Raw genomic sequence first — 19096 nt, 5'->3', positions numbered from 1 at the left:
GGATTATAAATGCATGCCACCACATCCAGCTTTGAAAACATAACAACAAAGCCCTCATGAATAATGGTAATCAAGTCCGGGTCTTCTTGCTTGATGACAAGGACTTTGCTGATAGTCATCACCTCTGGCGTGCTACAACTCTTACATTAGTAGTACTGTAAGTGTGAGTTCTGCCGACATCTGCTACAGTCCTGTGTTGCTCTGTGCTCATAGAGTTCAGACACAAATGTCCCGTAAGTTTTCACAAATGACAACCAAGTGGCACACGGGTGCCAGCTGGGTAGTAGCATTGTGGGAGCTGTAGGGAAGCTCTACCTTCAGTCCCTTCTAGTTGGGGACAGCTGCTTGCAGACAGACATAGTCTACAGGCTTTGGAAAGCTGGGGTATCCCCAGCGTCCTGCCAGCCTCTGCCTATGTGATGTTTATCTGTGACAGCCAGGAGAGCTGGCAGGACAATGGCTTTGTGGCTGAGGGAGACAGCTGCATGTCATGCTGGCCGCCAAACGCATAGGCCAGCTGCACTTGAGCAACACCACCCTGGACAAAAGGAGAATCCAGGCCTTGTGTGTATCGGCCAGGCTTAAGTCCCGTGGACTGCCACCTAGCACCAGGTCTCCACTGCACACTGTGGGCCTACTGTCAAGCCAAGAGAGAAACGGTGATTCTTCCTGAATATGGAATATGCTGTAAGGGAGGCAGATAGGCTTTGGACTATGAGGGGTAGGAAGAGTAGGGGTTCCATCTGATAGCCTGACTGTTCCCTCAAGTCCATCCAGCTCAGCACCCACTATTACCCTCTGTCTACCAGAGATCTTTATTATTATGCTAATTTATATAGCATGCACCACACACACATGACATATACAGATGCACATCACATGTCTTATACATGCTACATCACATATCACACACTACACATCTTACGCATCATGTGCACATATCACACAGGCATCATTCAACACTGCACACTCATTTCACACACACATGTTCCACACCCTCTACATATATATTAATACCTTATCACACATTACACATATGCACCACACCCACAGTTGTCACTACATGAATATCACACATCACAGATGAATATCACATGTCCATATGTAACACGCACCACACACACACACACACACACACACACACACACACACACAGAGGCTAGTAACTGCCCAAGAAAAAAAAATGGCATGAACAGGGGACAATGGCAAACACACAAACCAGGAGTCAGACTGCCTTGATGCACAGCCTGGCCCACTGTGCTGAGGTTTTTACATACTTGGAGGTAACTGGTCTCCAGCCTCAGATTCCTTGAGAGCCAGCCAGAGGCACTGAACATAGTTCCTAGAGCTTATTCTTGTGAGGCCTCTTCCCACCCAAGGAGGTGGGCTAGAAGAGTTGTTCCCCAAAAGGTAGAGGCCAGCACAGCACTGGCCTGGTATTTTTGCCACGGCTGAGAAGAAGACCATAAGATGGGTTTGTCCACAGATGGAAAAGACATCCCCAACAGTCCCTCACATAACATTCCCCGCACATGCTCCTCAACTCTCACACTGGACTGAGTCCTGTCTAACTCCTGCAGCTCTGGCAGACATTACAGCCTTGTTCTCCCACACCCCTGGTCAAGGCTGGTCTCCTTAGCTTCCTTGTGCCCCAGCAAGGGGTCACAAAGTCCTATGGGATGGAGTGACTCACAGTGTGAGGGTTCTAGTGTCCTGGGAAATGACTCTGGAAACATGTCCCTGGCCTGAGTGGTCAGAAGACCCTGGCTCAGAGTAGAAATTAAGCAGATTGCTTACCTGGAGTGGCTGTGTGTGGCTGCCAAGCCCATGTAACACAAATAACATGACTGTAAAGAACCCCAAGTGATTGTCATACTTGTGGAGGCTGCAGAGCTGAAAGCCAGGCCTCCTGGTTTCCTAGTTAACTTCAGCTGTCAACTTAAAACAGCCTAGAGTTACCTGCAGGGCTTACCTTGGATGAGATCAGCCTATTGGCATGTCTGTGGGACATATTTTTATTGTTAATTAACGTAGCAAGGCTTAGCCCACTGTGGGTGGCGCCATTCCTAGGCAGGGGTGGGGCTGGGCTGTATAAGAAAGGTATCTAAATGGAAGCTTGGGAGACAGCCAATTAACAGCACTTCTCTCCTGCTGTTAGTTCCCACCTTGACTTCGCTCAGTGATGGGCTGTGAACTGGAAGTATAAGCCAAAGAAACCCTTTCCTCTCTAAGTTGCTTTAGGTTAGTATTTTACCACAGCAACAGCAAAGCTAGGCCAGCCCCACCCTGCCTCCAGGGGAGGCTGCTTCCTTGCTCCTTCAGTTTGTAGCAGATGATCCTTGATGTTCTGAGCTGGAAGACACATCACTCCAGTCTGTACCTCCCTTTCCCATTATCTTGGCATACTTGTGGCTCCTCAGAGGACAGGTTACTTGGGGTTATATTTACTGCAGTGGTCCTAAACCTTCCCAATGCTGTGACCCTTTAATACAGTTCCTTGTGTTGTGGTGACCCCCAGCCATAAAACCAGTTTCATTGCTACTTCATAACTATAACTTTGCTAGTGTTAGGAATCGTAATGCAAAGAATGTGTTTTCTGATGGTCTTAGGCAGCCCCTGTGAAAGGGTCACCACCCGAAGAGGTAAGGACCCATAGGTTGAGAAACCCTGCTCCTGGCCAATTACATAATAATGGCCCATTCCCAAATGAGGCCAGAATCCTGAGGTGCTGAGGGTTAGGTGGGACCAGTATGTCATTAAGAAGGCACAGTACCTCTTTTAAAGATCATGAAAAACTCCACCTTGGAGGGCAGGAGTGCAACCCTGGAGAGGAGCTCCTGTTGAACAGGAACATGCACAAGCATGGCCCCAGGTCTCCGGGGAGAATACAAGAGCTTGCCAACATTTAATGAAGAAAGAGGGGAAGAAACTGGGGCAGTATATTCAACAATTGACAAATGCAGTCACAGAATTCTCGTTTCTTCTCTGGACATGAAGGGTTTTTAAAAATCTGCACTGGCCATTCCAACGGTTTTGCCCATTAAGATGCTAATCTTTTCTGAGCTGGGATATCTGCCCAGGCAAGCAGATTGAAAAAGAACTGAGCTCAGTCAAGGCAGCCTTGGTTCACGGGTCCTCCCTCAGATAAACGCTGTCTGTGGAAGCCGAAGTCAGATCTCATGGTTTCCGTGCAAATCTCTGAATGAAAGGAGATTTACACACCTTAGTGCTGGCATAGCCAGACACTTAGCAGAAGATGCAAAATCTAGTGGGTTTGGTACAGACTCATGTTTGGTATCTAGATTCACGTCCGACATGAAGCCCTGCAAATGGGCTTCCAGTAAAAAAAATAGGAGACCAATATGTTTATCCAATACAGAGCTAGAGAAAGCGACAATGTCTTCTAAAACAATGTGATAGCTGCAGAAGTAAATTAAGATGGAAAACAACTGTAATGCTAACAGCAGCTACTGACTCGAAGGTGAGGGTCTGGGTCTACTTTTTACTCATCTAACATCAGGGTAATCTTCCACGGGTCACTTAGCCTCTTTGCTTGTTAAGATGGCCCCAATAATACCTACTTCAGAGTATTGTTGCATTAATAGAACGCCATAATGGGTGTTAGTCACCTAGTGAGTACCTGGTACACAGCAAAGGCTCAGTAGTATTTGCTACTCCTTGGGGTTTGCTTTGTGGATAACAAATGTTCTAGAGAGTTGGGTATCTGGCCAAAAGGCAGAGGGATACGCCCAAGGATCCCGGCTTCTATTGTCCCTCTCTCTCCACCCCAACACGGTGCCATGAGGACACCAACTTACCTAATGTCATAAATACTGAGTCTCTGGCATTTCTCATAACAGTCCTTACATTGCTGAGAGCATCTGGGTAGTCTCTTTTTAGGAGCCACACATACCAAAAAGGCATTTCTGAGCCCAGATGATGAGGGACAGAAAATGCATCTCTAAAGTCAGGAGCTAGAGGATACTGTGTCATCATGTGTGTTCATGTCACTTAGCCATGAAACTCCATCAAGCACATACTTGGAGCCCCAGACCTTTGGGGACCCAGGGTGAGTTGTACTCTGTCAACAGTGAGTTCCATGGTTGGTGTGGAACATTATCCTTGGGTTTTAAGGATGTTCTAGTTGGTTAGATTTTAATCCGAGGCCCCCAGGGCTATGAGTAACTGACTTAGGATAATTAGGATCACATGTTGACTATCCTGGCAAAGATTCTTGGGAATCTTAGAATGCTCCCTACATGAAGAAATTGGGTACTTAACAGTTGGTTGTATTGGGGTTATCAGAGACACTTGAGTGTGGCTTTTGTGTAAAATGACATGTGGCTAAGAGTCTGTGACACTGTCTCTCATATCAGAATGCCCATAGAATAGGAAGAACTTAAGACATCAGGAAAAAAAAACCATGGGGGGTGAAAACCTTAGAACCCCACTAACTATATAGCTACTAAAATTTTTAACTAATATTTGACACATGCTCTTTTACCAAAATAGCAAACTAAGCCTCCCTCAGAACAAGAGGAGAGGCTCAGTTGATAGACTGCCAAGAGTGCATGAAGCCTTGGGTTTGATCTCCAGCACCACATAAATCACACTTAATGGCACATGCCTATCATCTCAATCCACAGAGGCAGAAGCAAGAGAATGGTTACTGTAAGTTCATGGCCAACTATAGCTACAGAATAAATTGGGAGCTACTTGGGGTTTTGGTGCTAAAGTGCAGATGGAAGCCTTTCACGTGGAATCTCTGCTGCCACATTCCTTCCCTGTTCAGTGTTAGTTCAGAAAGAAGCTGGTAGGAATATTGATCCAAGATGGTGGATTTGGATCTTCTTAAGAAATGAGACCAGAGGCAGTGTGGACCCACCAGCCCTGCCTCCTGGGGAACAGGCAACACCTCCAAAATAACCAAAGAGCAAAGCCAAGGACAAGCTTTGCCAATTAGAAAAACTAGTCAGATTCTTCTTTATTTTGTAAATACAGAGCATGACCCCAACACAAGACTGGAGGAGGGCGGTTGCAGGGCATGCTGGGGCACACTCCAGAAGGCGACTATGATCAGAGTTGATGGTGACATGGCTTTCATACTTTACAAAGAAACATGGCTCCACCACAGCAAAGAGCCATGAAGGAAGGAAGATGTTGGGACCAAAGGAAGATGCTGGAAGCTAGATCAGGATGAAGGAACTCACAGGAGGGATATGGAGTCGTGATACCATGATCCACTTGGGAGTTTTTCTGGAAGAGAAAAGAGAAACAGAGAGACAAGGCAAGAGCTGAGAGGTGTGGAGGAACAATCTTAGAGCTAACACGGTACCACAGGATTGCTGAGACAGAAGAGCAAGGGCTTGATAGGGAGTTTTTAAATGGCCAGAATTAATGGCACACATGAATAGAGTTCAGTGTGATTTTTTTTTTTTCTTTTACGTGTATGTGTGAGTGGTGACTGTTAAGTATGCACACTGTGTGAGTGTAGTGCTCGAGGGTGCTGGAAGAGGGCATCAGATCTCTTGGAATGAGAGTTATAAAAAGTTATGAACAGCCATGTGGCACTGAACAGCCATGTGGTCCTCCAGAAGAGCAGCATGTGCTCATAACCACGGAGGTTATCTCTCCAGCCTCCATTGTGATATTTTAACGCATTCCCACAGCACGCTCTGATCAGATCGGGGTATTCAGCAGCCCTCCTCGGTTGTTTTCAGACTTCATGCTTCTCCATTCTAGATCTTCACAACATTTCATGTGACCGTTGATCACAGCCATCTTCCATGCTTGAGAACCTCCCAAAGCTCCTTCTGCATGCTGGAGCCCCACCGTCAACACCTCTCCACCCCACCATCTACACGCTCATTTTTTTCCAGCCCCCAGAGATCAGTGTTTTTCATTCTGGATGACTTTCTTCAGCTTCCAGGTACAACAGAACACACTGCTGCTTGTGTTTCGGTGCCTGGTTCACTGAGAAAGTCTGTTGGGTTTTGCATCCCTTGGGGGATAGACATGGGCTTGTGCCTGCTGGGCAAGTGCTTGATCTAAACTCTCAGCCTTTATTGGAAAGTTTTGATAGGAAAAGTTATAGGATAAAAATCTGTGAAACACAGACAGGGCATTATCAAATACACGTGTGTGTGTGTGTGAAATTTCCTTTTTAAAAAGACTGCAAAATTATACACAAAGCTTTTATCATCATCACGGTTACTACTACTACTAATGGTTTTCCAAAACAGGGTTTTTCTGTGTAGCTCTGGCTATCCCGGAACTCACTCTGTAGACCAGGCTGGACCCGAACTCAAAGATCCACCTGCCTCTGCCTTCCCATTGCTGGGATTAAAGACATGCACCACCGCTGCCTGGCAAGTCTTTTATTATTTTAAAAATAAAAGTCAAACCACATGAAAGGACAGAGGAAAATGTGGGCCCTCCCGATTCAGTGCACACGCACACACACACTCCCTGATCTTTCCCATTGAAAATTGTAAGTCATTCTCAACAGCTTGGTGTTCGGGATCTCTAAGCACATGCAAAACTGCCTATGCTTCAAATGTAAACCAAGCTGTATATCAATTATTTCTACAGATTATGGCTCACCCAGGAGAGCCTAGAGTAGCCTGGCATGTGAGCTTCTGTATCCCCAACAGAGACAAGATCAGAAGGGAACAGAGACTAAGAGATTTTTTTTTTTTTTTATCACGGTTGAGAACTCTGAGGGACTAGACCAGACTCACTTCAAGTGAAAATGAAGTGCTAAAGTTCAATGTGGATATGAAACAGGGGGTGGAGATCAACCCAGATCCAGCTGTCTTTTGTGAAGGTGTAAGGAAATCCAGGGATGAGCTATAGTAACTGTTTGCGATCAGAAATGTGAGGAACCACAAATCTACTGTAAGAACAGCAGACATGTCTCTGTCTCTGCCAAGGGACAAGGATCTGGGAGCCTCTGAAGACAGACTTTAAAGGTTACAGATATATTCCCAAGTGAGAATTGTGGGGAGCAATAAAGACAGCCAACTTCTTAAGACTAGGATAGTCATGGGACTGGATGGATATCTCAAGACAGAGCACTTGCATAGCATGTGTGAATCCTGGGCTAGATGTCAGACACTGTAAGATCCAAAGAACATAACAATGTGACAACTACAGCAAGAGGTACTTGTGCAGAGTCTACACGTCTAAGAAGAGAAGCCCTGCTATGTCAATGAGAATTCTTCAAACACTGTTTGCTGAGTTTCCAGAGATGTAGAAATACAGGAAGTGGCCAGTTTCTGAGGAAGCACTCCATAGGTGATTGGAAGATGGGCCAACACTAAGGAAAGCCCAGGCAAGGATGAAGGCACCAGAGAGAGCCAGACAGATGTGGATAGATCAAGCTCTGACTGGGATACAAAACTGAGCTATACAGTGCTTCCTTGTGAGGCTTATTCCGTGCAGGGAGAGAACTTAACATTTGCACTTAGAATAGGATTAAGAGAGTGTTATATAAATGGTGAGTAGGAGGTGTGTGTTTCCTTAAATATGTGAAAATGTACACATTTTATTTGCCTGGCACATAAAATTGGCAGGCCTCAAAAATGGAGGTCATCTCTCTTGCCTCAAGGAATCCAAGCCGACCAAATAGACAGGCATACATTGGCAAAAACAAATGTCTGGGCAGAAAACTCAAGAAATTAAAAAAGTACTCCAATCTGGACTTGCCCATTCCTGTCCTAGGGATACAAAGGAAGAGGGGGCGGTGCCTTAAGAAGGTTAAAACCAGCAACCAGTGCTGAGCCTTTTGGGAGAAAGGAGAGGTTTGTTCTACTAAGAGGGAAGGGCATGGCAGAGGAAGATCATCAAAGGTTGGGAGCACTTGAGAATGAGGAAAGGAGGTGCTAGTGTAGAGTGAAAATTATGAAAATTATTTCATAGAATATATATCTAGAGATTCCTTCTTAAAGTTCTTTAAAGGGCAGGGACAATTTTCTCTGAAACAAGCCAGGCTAGTTTTGGGAACTGGCTGTACAGAAAAGAATGTAAGTCACTTAGGTGGCGAAACACAATGACCGGGCCGTGGCCAGAGCAAGTGAGAAATAGTTAATAAATAGTTGGTAAATGACAGGGTAGGGCACAGTGACATGGTAAAACTACATTTTTGAGAAAAATGAGTGTACAGAGTAATTTTCACATGACCCTAATCATTCAGGGTGGGTTCCTCTGGAATATTCCGATATTTTTATGTTATGTATCCTTGACAACCCCTCACCCCCCTCCTCACTCCCCTGGTTTATGGTTTTCCTCTTTAAAAGACCCCTTAGCCCGCCACTCTGGGTCAAACTTTGCTTCTGCTAGAGCTCATGGTTTGACCTTGGCCGGCCAACTCTCTCCAATAAACCTCTGCTGATTGCATCCAGGTACGGTGTCTTGTGAGAGTTTGTGGGTGGCCTCGACTTCCTGAGACTTGAGTGAGGGTCTCCCTACTTTGGAGGTCTTCGCTAGGAGCTACAGTCTTCACCACGGTTGGGAAGGTAATTGTACAGAAACAACTGTGAAGGTGGGCAGCTCCCCCGGGAGGCAGACTCTGTGGTCCCACACAGTTTCTCAGCTGAGGAGCTACAGTTTTAAAGCACCTGTGTGGTTGTTAGTCTGAGGATAGCCAGTCAGCCACAGCAGGCTGGCCCATGATAAAATGGATAGGACGCCATATTGCTAAGCATGATGGTTAATATTGTCAACATAGTAGGATCGAGAATTACCAAGGTGAATATGGTCAAGCTCTAGGCATGTCTGCAGGCAAGACTTTAGACTGGATTAGTTGAGGTGAGACTGTCCACCCTAGATGTAAATGACACCACCTCTCTACCGGCTAGAATTCCATGGTGAATGAATGAAGAGAAGAAATACAGCTAAGCACCAACCCAGCATTCATCTCTCCCTTTCCTGACTGGATACAATGTGACCAGCTGCCTCCTGCATCTGCCGTCATGCCTTTCCCACCATGACAGTCTACACTCTCAAACTGAGTCAAAAGAAACCCTTCCTTCCTTAAGTGCCCTGTGTCAGGTATTTTTCATAGCAACAAGCAAAGTAGGTAGTACACGAAGTTTCTCAGCATCACAGGGAGTCGTTTGAGACAGGAGGGAGCAAACAGCACTGAATCTGTGAGGCCACAGAACCTGTGATCCAACAATTAGACTATGTCCAAACAACAAGTGACCTCAGATCTCAGAAGCTTGATCAGGGGGTCAGTGGGGTGGAGTAGGGTAAAGGGTGTCATGGGTTCTTGCTATAGAACACCATAAAGAGGAGAAAGATGGCTGTTTATGGTCCTGGCCCCTTTCATTTCTTGGGCCTCCCTCCTAAGGACATAGCCATATTTTGGGCCAACACCCAGGTTTCAGCATTCCCAAAAGGCGAGCAGTAGGTTTGCAGTGAGCAGTCTTAAAAAAACGAGAGCAAGCTTTTCACTAAGAGTTTTTCTTCTCCCAAGAGATCACTTGCCCTTTACTCACAGAGGTAAGGGATAAGTCCTGTGTGTTAGATTCCCAGCTTCAGGTGTTTCCTCTCTCTGATGAGAATATCGTTAATGGCACACTTCTAGTTTCTCCCCGCCTCCTCATTTATCGTTCCCGCAGGCTGGTACTCGTCCGTCTGTTCTTGGTCTTTGGAGAGGAGGAAATGGATGCATAGCTTAGCATTTTGCACTTTTTCTACTGCTAAGTCTCAAACCCAAGGCAAAGAGCTGAGGTGCTTATTAACATATCAAATTGAACCTGGCTGCCAAGTTCTCCTCCCTCAGACCCTTACAGGGCCCTCTTTGCTGGCATACTCCGCCCCCCACTCTGAACTCTCTAGCCCTGGGGTTGGGCTGCCCTTCCCTATATAATCCAGCCATTTTGACTACACTAGGTCTCTTGGTCCAGGCCACCTCTTGGTCACTGCCTTCTCTCTTTCTCTCCCTACCCTCTCTCCTCACATTTAGTCTGCCAGCCGTGTTCAGCCTGGACTCTTCCTTCTGCCTGCTTTCTCCCATTATCCACAATAGAAACCTTCTCTGCTTCAAGAGTGGCCACGCCCCTCCTTTCATTTCACTTTTTCTTTCATCTGCTTCAGGAGCCCAGTCAGACGTGATGAGAGAGGGAAAACCAGTTTTCTCCAGGAGTGTCACTGCATGTTAGCAGACATTTTGTACTTCTGACAGTTCCCACTTTAGCTAGCTTATAGCAGTGTCCCCATGTCTGCAAAGCATCGTGGTTACCTCAGGTAACTGCCCATGAAGGAAGTAAATTCTCCTTCTCTGACCTGCACTTGATCTTTATGTGTTGGATACATTATCACCTCACTTCTTTCCAATTTTTAAAAATTTATTTATTTATTCACTTTACAGCATACTGTTATGAATCAAAATGTAAGTAGCTAAGACACAGGCTAGCTGAGGGGTCACGACCCACAGGTTGAGAACCACTGCTCTAAATTGCTTTGTGTTTGAGTACAGTATTAAAGCAAAAGCAAAGTAACTAATACGGCCGAACCTCACCTTCCACCTTGAGACTGCGTCTTTTACTGCTCTCTGCTATACTGTCATACTATGAGATTTTAAGCAGGCAGCCCTGGGAAATCACTGGCCAAACTTTGTCTCTTCAAAATAATATAACCCGTATCCACTACACAAACAAGAAGTGTACTATACGTTTTATTTATAAGACTGGAACAGCCAAGCGTGTTCGTTTAAATTAACTAATAAAACGGGGAGAATGGCATAGGAGCCGCTATTTACAGAAGATAAACTGAACTAGAGATCAGTTTTTGTTGCAAAACAGTATCATGACATTCACAAATGATCGTTTTATAAACATTGATGTAAATGTTTTATACTTGTGTATATTTTTTTTCCTTGAGGAAAAAGGTTGTCAATAAATCTTTGGCATCGACTTAAACAGGTTTCTCCTTGAACTATTACCACACACAGTGCTCAGCCGTGTCTAAGTGTGCACGGGGGGACTGTGTCCTGATTAACTGTTCAGCCATCTCAGTGTTTCCTTTAGCTCCCGACTCACTGCAGTCTGGGACAGACCTGGACTGTGGGGTGCAGAAGACAGTGGTTTGAATTGCATTTCTGCTTCTTCCCATAGTCTGTATGCTCTGTGTTCTAATCTTTTCATCTTTCAAAGGAGAACAGTCATTCAAGGATTCACACAAACCAGACACCAACAGGCTGAAAGGTGGCATGCTAGGCTGTCGCGTTAAACATCATCATAGTAACTAACACACACCCGATTATTTCTCTCTGGTTCCACATTTTCTGGGAAGCCCAGACTATCCATAAATGAACTAAGATGAATAAGAAAACACAGGTTGGTCTCACTGAAACTGAACTTCAATAAATTATAAATCTAGTTCTTAACTGTTTGGTTTTGTTTAAGATTGTGTGTGTGTGTGTGTGTGTGTGTGTGTGTGTGTGTGTGTGTGTGTACGCGTGCGCGCATGTATGTTCAGGTGCGCCTGAGCATACACAGAGGACAGAAGAAAGCATCAAATTTCTCGGGGCTGGAATTATAGGCATTTGCAGAATATGTGGCTTGTAATACGTGTGGTGGGATACAAATCCCAGTCCTCGTGATTGAACTGCACACACTTACAGTCCCCAGGATTGAACTGCACACACTTACAGTCCCCAGGATTGAACTGCACACACTTACAGTCCCCAGGATTGAACTGCACACACTTAGATAGCTGAGCCATTGCTCCAGCCCTCTTCATTGTCCCCTGTGTCACTTTGGTTTTTCTTTTTTTTTTTCTTTTTTTTTTTTTAATCACGTAAGCAGTTTAGTCCTCTTTCCTTTGGAAGGCAACTCTTCAGTCCACAGCTACAACCCTAACTTCCTCCCTAAAGCCCTTTAGGTTTGTAAGAAAACCTCTTTTCCATTTTGCCCTTTATAAGAGGTGGGGTTCTTACCCCATACTACTTTAATAGAGTCACACTGTTTCTAAGGTAAAGCAACTCATTTTATCAGATTAAATTTGATGCCTTTGGGCTAGCTCCTGCAAAGAAAACTTGTAAGTGATTAAATAATTCTTATTGAAATAATCTACTCTTTTGTTTTCTTTTCTCCAGCCTTTACAGGTAAAATGTTCCTTTGGAATATTGCTCTGTAGCAAGTCATAGGAAACCTACTTCTTGAAATCATAGTCACAGGCACCGTGACATGATAACCCAAGGTTTTCTAGAGCAAGTCAAGTTTGTCCATGGAAGCATATGAATGTCAACAGACTGAGCAAAACTTCATTCTGCATATAACGGACTTCAAGATAGCTCAGGGCATGTGGTCCGGCCCAGAACACAGTAGTCTTTGGTTTTCAGTCCTGCCTATCAAGGACTCATGCCTGTGACTCTAAGTCATTATCTGCCACAGGACATCGTGACATGCGTCTCAAGAGGCTGTGCATGACCATCTCCGGGCATGCTGGAGTTCTTATACCCCTTGGTCTGGGGCTTTCAGTAGCCTCAGTGGCAGGTGGGTCCTGATGACCTCACACTCTCAGGAGCTCTGCCAGGGTCCATCTCTCAGATGTGCCGTGCAGTGAGGAAAAAGAGTGGCCTGTCTTCCTTGGCATTGGCTGTCTGGAACTCATCCCGCAGCCGGAATTGCCACTCATCTTCCAGCTCCAGGCGGACCACGGTCTGGCGGAGTGAGTTCCGGTCTTGGCAAATCACACACAAGGTGGCTCCTTGAGAGGGCAATGACAGAGGCAAGCAGAGAGAAAGGGGTGAGTTCTCCCAAGAGCGCCATGTGGGGACCCCACTCACAATAGCCAAACATCTGGGTGGGAGTGCCCAGTGGCCTCTGCTCCTCTCTGAGCAATTCATAATCTCAGCAACATGGATGGGCTGGGCTCTCATGCTATCTCAGTTCAACCCTGTTTCCCAATCACGTGGGCCTTGGGCAGCTCCTATCTTTGCCACATGCCCAGCAGTAGGAATTCTCTTTCTGCATAGCTCCCAGCCTGCAGCAATCCACCCATCTGCCAGGCTCTGTTCAGCCTCTTCCTCCCTCCTTACATGTGTTCAATCATCCTTTTGGGTCTGGCAGGAGTGTCCAACCTTTACACATTGAGACATCACATTGCTTACAAACTTCTGAATAAGCAAAGTTTTTTTTTTTTTTCTTTTCTTTTTTCTGTTTTTGTCCAAAATACCCTACCTTAACATTTTAGGTAAGTTTACCATTTGGAGGAGAGGGGGAGCACATTCTTAGCTAACCTAGGCTCATGGAGCCCCAAGGACTGTTCTGAGAGCAAAGCCTTGACCCCCTACTCCTGCTGATTAAATAAATGAGAGCAAGGAAAACAGGCAAGGTACACAGAACATCAGCGAGGAAATGGCGCAGGCCTGGGATCCCAGGGTGACAAGTACTTGTTTACAAGCCATTTCCAGTGCCAACCACAAACAAGAAAAGGAGGAAGACCGGAGAAGAAGGGAAGGAGGTCACATGGTACTCTGCACCTTGCAGAAGCCTCTGAGCCCTTCCCCCCCCACCCCCGGAACCAACATAAAGAACATGGGGGCTGGGTGGGAGGCAGGGAGAAGAACAGAGAAATAAGAAATGCCTTCCATTCCCCACAAAGAAAATGTCTTTTTTCTACTGAAGGGATATGAGAGAATGAACTTGGGGTTCATTCCCAGCTTTATGATAGTTTGAGAGTTGAGGCCATTACTTTCCTTCTCTGAGCTTCACTTTACCCACTGGCAAAATAGTATCAGGCCTAAGGTCCTGTCATCAGAGACACCAGGTGACAGTGGCCAATCAAATCCAGGTCCAGGCTAGGAGCATAGCGTACCTTTCAGGAAGTGGAATTTTTTCAAGAAGCTAGCCCCCACAAAAGAGTCGCAGAGGTACAGCAGGAGCCCGCTGAACACCATCTCAGAGCAGCTGATGTTTAAGGAGTGGGGCCTGGAGCTCACATAACACACAGAAATCTGGAAGAGAAGGAGCCCAGGAGAAGCATTACCTTCTAGGAAGTTCTAGGCCACAGTGGGACTAATATCTAGCAAGTACCTGGTGCTTGGTCAGGCAGAAGGCGGGGCTTGGGATAAAGATAGTCATCATATTCCCAAATCACATCCTCTGAAAACAGGTTCTGGGAGGTTTATTCCAGTTTATCAATTTGATTTGAATCAGGAATGCCTTGCCACCAGAATTGGGTTTGATCCCTAAAATTTACTTGACTAACCCAGCACCCTCTGCCTCAATTTTGGCAGAGGTCAAGCAGGCACAGGTGAGCCTCAGGACCCACAGGTTCTATCCATAGCCACAGATTCAGTCAACCACAAGTCAAAAGTATTTAAAGAACTGAATCTGTATTGAGCGTGTACAAGGACTTCTATGTCCTTGCTTCATTAAACAATGCAGAACAACTATGTACAGAACACATATGCAGTGATGGATATAGGCCATCTAGAGGTGATTCCAAGTGGACAGGAGAATCACATCAGTAATGTCAACATAACAGCACTGTATGCAAGGGATGTGAGCACATGCAAATTCCCATTACCCATGGAGACCTGGGTTGATCTATGTGGTAGATCCCTGAAGGACACAAATTATGATTCTGCCACCTGTTCTATGGATCCCAAGCTGAGTTACCTGAGGACCCAGGTTAAGGTAGCAGTCTACAGACAGCACGGGGTGGCCATGGTTCTTCAGAGACAGTGGGAAGAAGCGGTGGCTGTGGTACTGGAGGAACTTCTCCAGCAGGAGCTGGGCGGGAGCTGCCAGGAACGTATGCTTACTGTCCGGGGCACAGATGTACTGGGAAGGCACAATGGCCACAGAGCTGTCAGATACCTGTCAGGAAGAAGGACAGGCTTCAGAGATGTCTCCAGTAAAGCACTTGCTGTGTCAGGAGCTCAGATCCCCGGCACCCATGCAAAAGCCAGGTGTAGTCACACATATCTGTAATCCCAGGGCTGGGAGAGGGACAGAGTCAGGGAGTATCCCTAGAGTCCATGGACCAGCTAGGCCAGCCAATCACGGAGTTCTGAGTTCAGTACTAGATGGCATCTCAAAGGATAAGCAAGAGAGCTGCAGTCCAAGACGCCCAACATCAACCTCCAACATCTAGCTTCACTTGCATGCTGACACATGTGTGAGCATGCGTGCGCGCGCGCGCGCGCACACACACACACACACACACACACACACTACACACTTCACCAAAATGAGCCTGCAAAAAACTGAATAATGAGATCCCACTGATTTGTACACCTTGATCATTCCATGGAGAAAACTGGTTCAGAGAAAACAAAAGCACATGTGGGCCCTGGGAACTCTTCTCCAGAGCCTATGCTACAGAAGCATTTAAAGCATCAGTCCTCTCAACCTGTGGGTCGTGACCTCTTTGGCAAACCTCTATCTCCAAAAGTAGTTCCATTAAAATTCATAACAGAAGCAAAATTACAGTGTTAAAGTAGCAACGATAATAATTTTGTGGCTTGCGGGGGGGGGGGGGGGGTGTCACCACAACCCAGGGAACTGGACTAAAGGATTGCAGCATTAGGAAAGTTAAGAACCACTGCTCCAGAGAAAACCAGATTCTCCCTGACTCCCAAATCCTTTATACACCCTCCCCCACAACCCTTCCACCTTACTGTCCAGCCATCTACCCACAAGCCCCTACTCCACCACCAGAACAGTTTCCTTACTGTGGCCAGAGACTGCTCAATAAACAAATCCAAAACCAGGACCTCTGCTGGAAGTCATTAATGGTTCTGCCATAGTTTCACTCTGTAATACCCTCTCTGGCTGTTTTGAGGACTTGTTGTTCTGTGCCTGATTGCATTGTTGGGGGAGGCTGTGGAGCCTTCAGGAAGTGGTACCTGGCTGGTAGAAGTAGATCCTAGGGGCCGGCCTTTAAAGGCTATATCCGAGCCCTAGTTCCCCTGCTCTCTCCATCATGGCCCACCAGCATATGCACAGCTCTATCACACACTCCTGCCACCACAGGCTGAACCCTCGACCCTGCCATCTCCACTACAGCAATCCCCACTACCGAAATCCCCAAGGCTGGAAGCCAAAAGAAATCTTTCTACCTTAAGCTGCTCCACTCGCCTTTCTCCCACAGGACACAAAACCTAGCTAACATGGTGAACTGTGTCAGACAAACGGGGCTGTTGTTTGGACTAAGCCTGGCCATGCCACATTACTCTTGGGACTTTGGCTTCTTGTCACTCTTACAGCAAAGTCTAAACATTTCCTATGGCCAGTCACAGAAACTTCTATTTTCTGCCGCTCTTCCCGGTACCCTATGCTTCTTTCTCCAGGGTACCCATAGACTCCTCATCACCCAGCTGTCACATTGGGTCACCCTGTGACATCTCATTCAGCTCCATGGTGCTTCTAGTGGGGCTTCACTGAGTATGGCTGACTTCTTCCTCAACTGCATACCTGAGAGAGAAGGGACTACCAGGCTACGGTAGATTATGTCTGACAAAATAAATGAAAACAAATGATTTCAGTGACATGAAAAGTTTTTAAAATATATCAGTAGCTTTCCTATATTTAATCAACATGCAATTAAGATTATGTTCTAGGTAGGATAAAGATAATAATAACAACAACAACAACCACCTAGGGCTGGTTCAGCAAGTGTGGGAACTTACTGCCAAGCTTGATGACCTGAGTTAAATCCCCAAGACCCATATGGTGGAAGGAGAGTTGTCTTCTGACCTTTGCATGTATACTGTAGTTCATGTGAGCTCTCTCTCTCTCTCTCTCTGTCTCTCTCTGTCTCTCTCTGTCTCTCTCTCTCTCTCTCTCTCTCTCTCTCTCTCTCTCTCAAATTAACCTAAGAGCTTAAAAGCAAGAATGAGAAAATAAAACAAATTAAGAATCTGAAAGGCACATCAGGGTCTTTGGTAGAAAGATCTCAGTGGTTCCTAAGTTAAACAAGTGTAACACACTCGATTTTTAAAAACTCAAGTGGCAGTAGTTTAACTCACTGGCTTTCAAGTTCCTGGATAGGCCTCACACTCAGAAGTCCTGCTACTCTGAGCTGGGTTTCTATTCTCAGAGAAAGCTCTGACCCCCTACCAGTGGGGGTGGCTGTGTGGTACTATTATCTGGATCCAGATGTGCTCCAGCTCAGGTTAGGACAATTTGCAAGAAAGTGGTGGAGACTAGGAAGGACAGACACTGGGAAAGGATACCTTGATGTCACACATCAGGATGAGATTCAAGATAGACAGGACATTATAAATGAGAACCAGAGGAACTTTCGGCCAGGGGTTGGCCAGTTTACCTGGCTTTCTATGGAATATCTACTTTGGTTTTTCTTCAATATCTGGGTCTGCTCAGCTAGGACAACTGTAGTCACACACATCTCTCTCACTAGACCCTGGCTCCTGGGCAGACAAATGTGGCCACTGAGCTAGCCAGGTGTGCAAAGCTAGCCAGGTGTGCAAAGCTAACAGTTCTTTAGGCCATGCTATCTAGTGTACTATCCCCTGCCTGGGTGGGAGGGCAGGAGTGCACAGGAAAGGCTTGCTTGTGGTCTTGTACTATGCAGCTTCTTGCTGGATGCTAGGTAATGTTAGAGAGTGGAGAGTGGCTCCCAAGGTTTGGTACCAAGTACCCCATGCTCTGACTTTCTTAAATTATAAGGCATCGCCCCCCATCCCCAGGCTCCTCCTCTCAGCTTTGATACCAGGGCAACTTGGGTTTGGCCTGAGCACCTGCCTGTCAGTGCTGCTCCACTCACCTTAGACGTGATGTGGAAGGACCTGTGCCCGCCCACCGCTATCTGCTTCTTCATGACACTGAAGCGGTTGAATCGGCAAAGCAGGAGGCCAGCACTGTGTACACGGAGGTTGAAGTCTACGTCGTCACACGTAAACCTGCTCAGAGCCAGAGGAGGAGTGGGTCTGATTGGGCACGGCTCTCATACCCCCAGACACCCATTATCAGAGGAGGAGTGGGTCTGATTGGGCACAGCTTTCATCCCCCCAGACACCCATTGTCAGGGCTCCAAGTGTTACACGTAAATAACGGGATCTACCTCTAGGTGGAGACACGCCCTTAAGAGTTCACTGGGGCAGAGGCGCTGTTCCAGTGGCTGTGATGATTAACCTTGATCATCAACATGATAAATAGGCATTATAATCACCATGGAAACAAGCCTCTGGGCGTGTCTCTGAAGAAATTTGTAGACTGGGTTAATTGGGATGGGAAAGGCAGCCTATATGTTGAGCGTAGGATCTCATGGGCTGGGCTAGCATGCTAAATAAAGAGACAGTGAGGTGAGTACCATTTATCAGCTCTCTGTGCTTCCTGACCAGGAAGGCCATGTGGCCAGCTGCCTCGCACTCTTGCCACCATGCCTTCCCCACCCTAGTGGACTTCACTATCAAACTCCGAGGCAAACAAGCCTTTCCTTCCTTACTCCAGTTGCTTTGGTCACATAATTGCCATAGCAACAGCAAAGTGTTACAGGACCAGGGGAGGAGAGTTTGCCAGGCTTACCTGAGGCTGCATCCTGTGAGGCCAGCTGCCCCCCCACCCCCCCAAGGACACCATGCTCACCGGTTCTGGTTGTACTGTACATTCTGGGTCAAGTCTACATTGAGGATGATGAAGTCATGCACATGGCATCGGGAAAAAGGCTCCTGCACCTCACGGCCCCGGGTCTTGCTGGCCCACTTCCGCATGCCGATCAGGGCATAGTGTGTGATGTTAGGGGACGCCTCAATATGCTGCATGATATGTTTCAGAGAGACATTCCTCTCCGACCAGGAAAATTCCCTGTTGGGAGGAGAGAGGCTAGTGTCCCTGGATGACAAACAGATAAGAGCAAGCCAGCCAGGGCATAGCATCCTAACTGCATGGGGTGTGTGAGACAGAACTAATATGGACTAAACCCAGCACCATCCACCAAAGGGGCACCAGGTATCCTAGCAAGTATTTCACACTTACTATTACTTCTATGTGCAGAATATAGTCAAACCCCATGGATTGAGCCCACATACAGATGAGTGTTCTAGTTCATCTTTACAATGAACTCTAACTTGGAGACTGAAACCCTTCAAAATCAAGAAACCTAGAACTCCAAAAGA

General features: G+C 46.4%; 1 protein-coding gene across 5 annotated transcripts in view; it reads right to left on the bottom strand.

Moving 5' to 3' along the window:
• Positions 1 to 9474: 9474 nt before the first annotated feature.
• Positions 9475 to 19096, bottom strand: part of Greb1 (growth regulating estrogen receptor binding 1) — a 127476-nt gene continuing 117854 nt past the window's right edge. For 3 of the 5 annotated variants that reach the window (XM_034514263.2, XM_076942101.1, XM_076942100.1), the window contains exons 30-34: positions 18567 to 18785; positions 17746 to 17881; positions 14634 to 14834; positions 13828 to 13966; positions 9476 to 12717 (exon numbers count right to left, since the gene is read on the bottom strand). In XM_034514263.2, coding sequence (XP_034370154.1) covers positions 12554 to 12717; positions 13828 to 13966; positions 14634 to 14834; positions 17746 to 17881; positions 18567 to 18785 — 859 coding nt within the window. In that variant the 3' untranslated portion in view covers positions 9476 to 12553. Of the gene's footprint in view, positions 12718 to 13827; positions 13967 to 14633; positions 14835 to 17745; positions 17882 to 18566; positions 18786 to 19096 lie in introns of all 5 variants that reach the window. The other 2 variants (XM_034514265.2, XM_076942102.1) reach the window with 1 other exon arrangement.

Source organism: Arvicanthis niloticus, chromosome 11, assembly GCF_011762505.2.
Source record: "Arvicanthis niloticus isolate mArvNil1 chromosome 11, mArvNil1.pat.X, whole genome shotgun sequence".
NCBI classification, from domain to species: Eukaryota; Metazoa; Chordata; class Mammalia; order Rodentia; family Muridae; genus Arvicanthis; species Arvicanthis niloticus.
The sequence above is the reverse complement of the archived record's forward strand: the minus strand, read 5'-3'. Positions and strand labels throughout refer to the sequence as shown.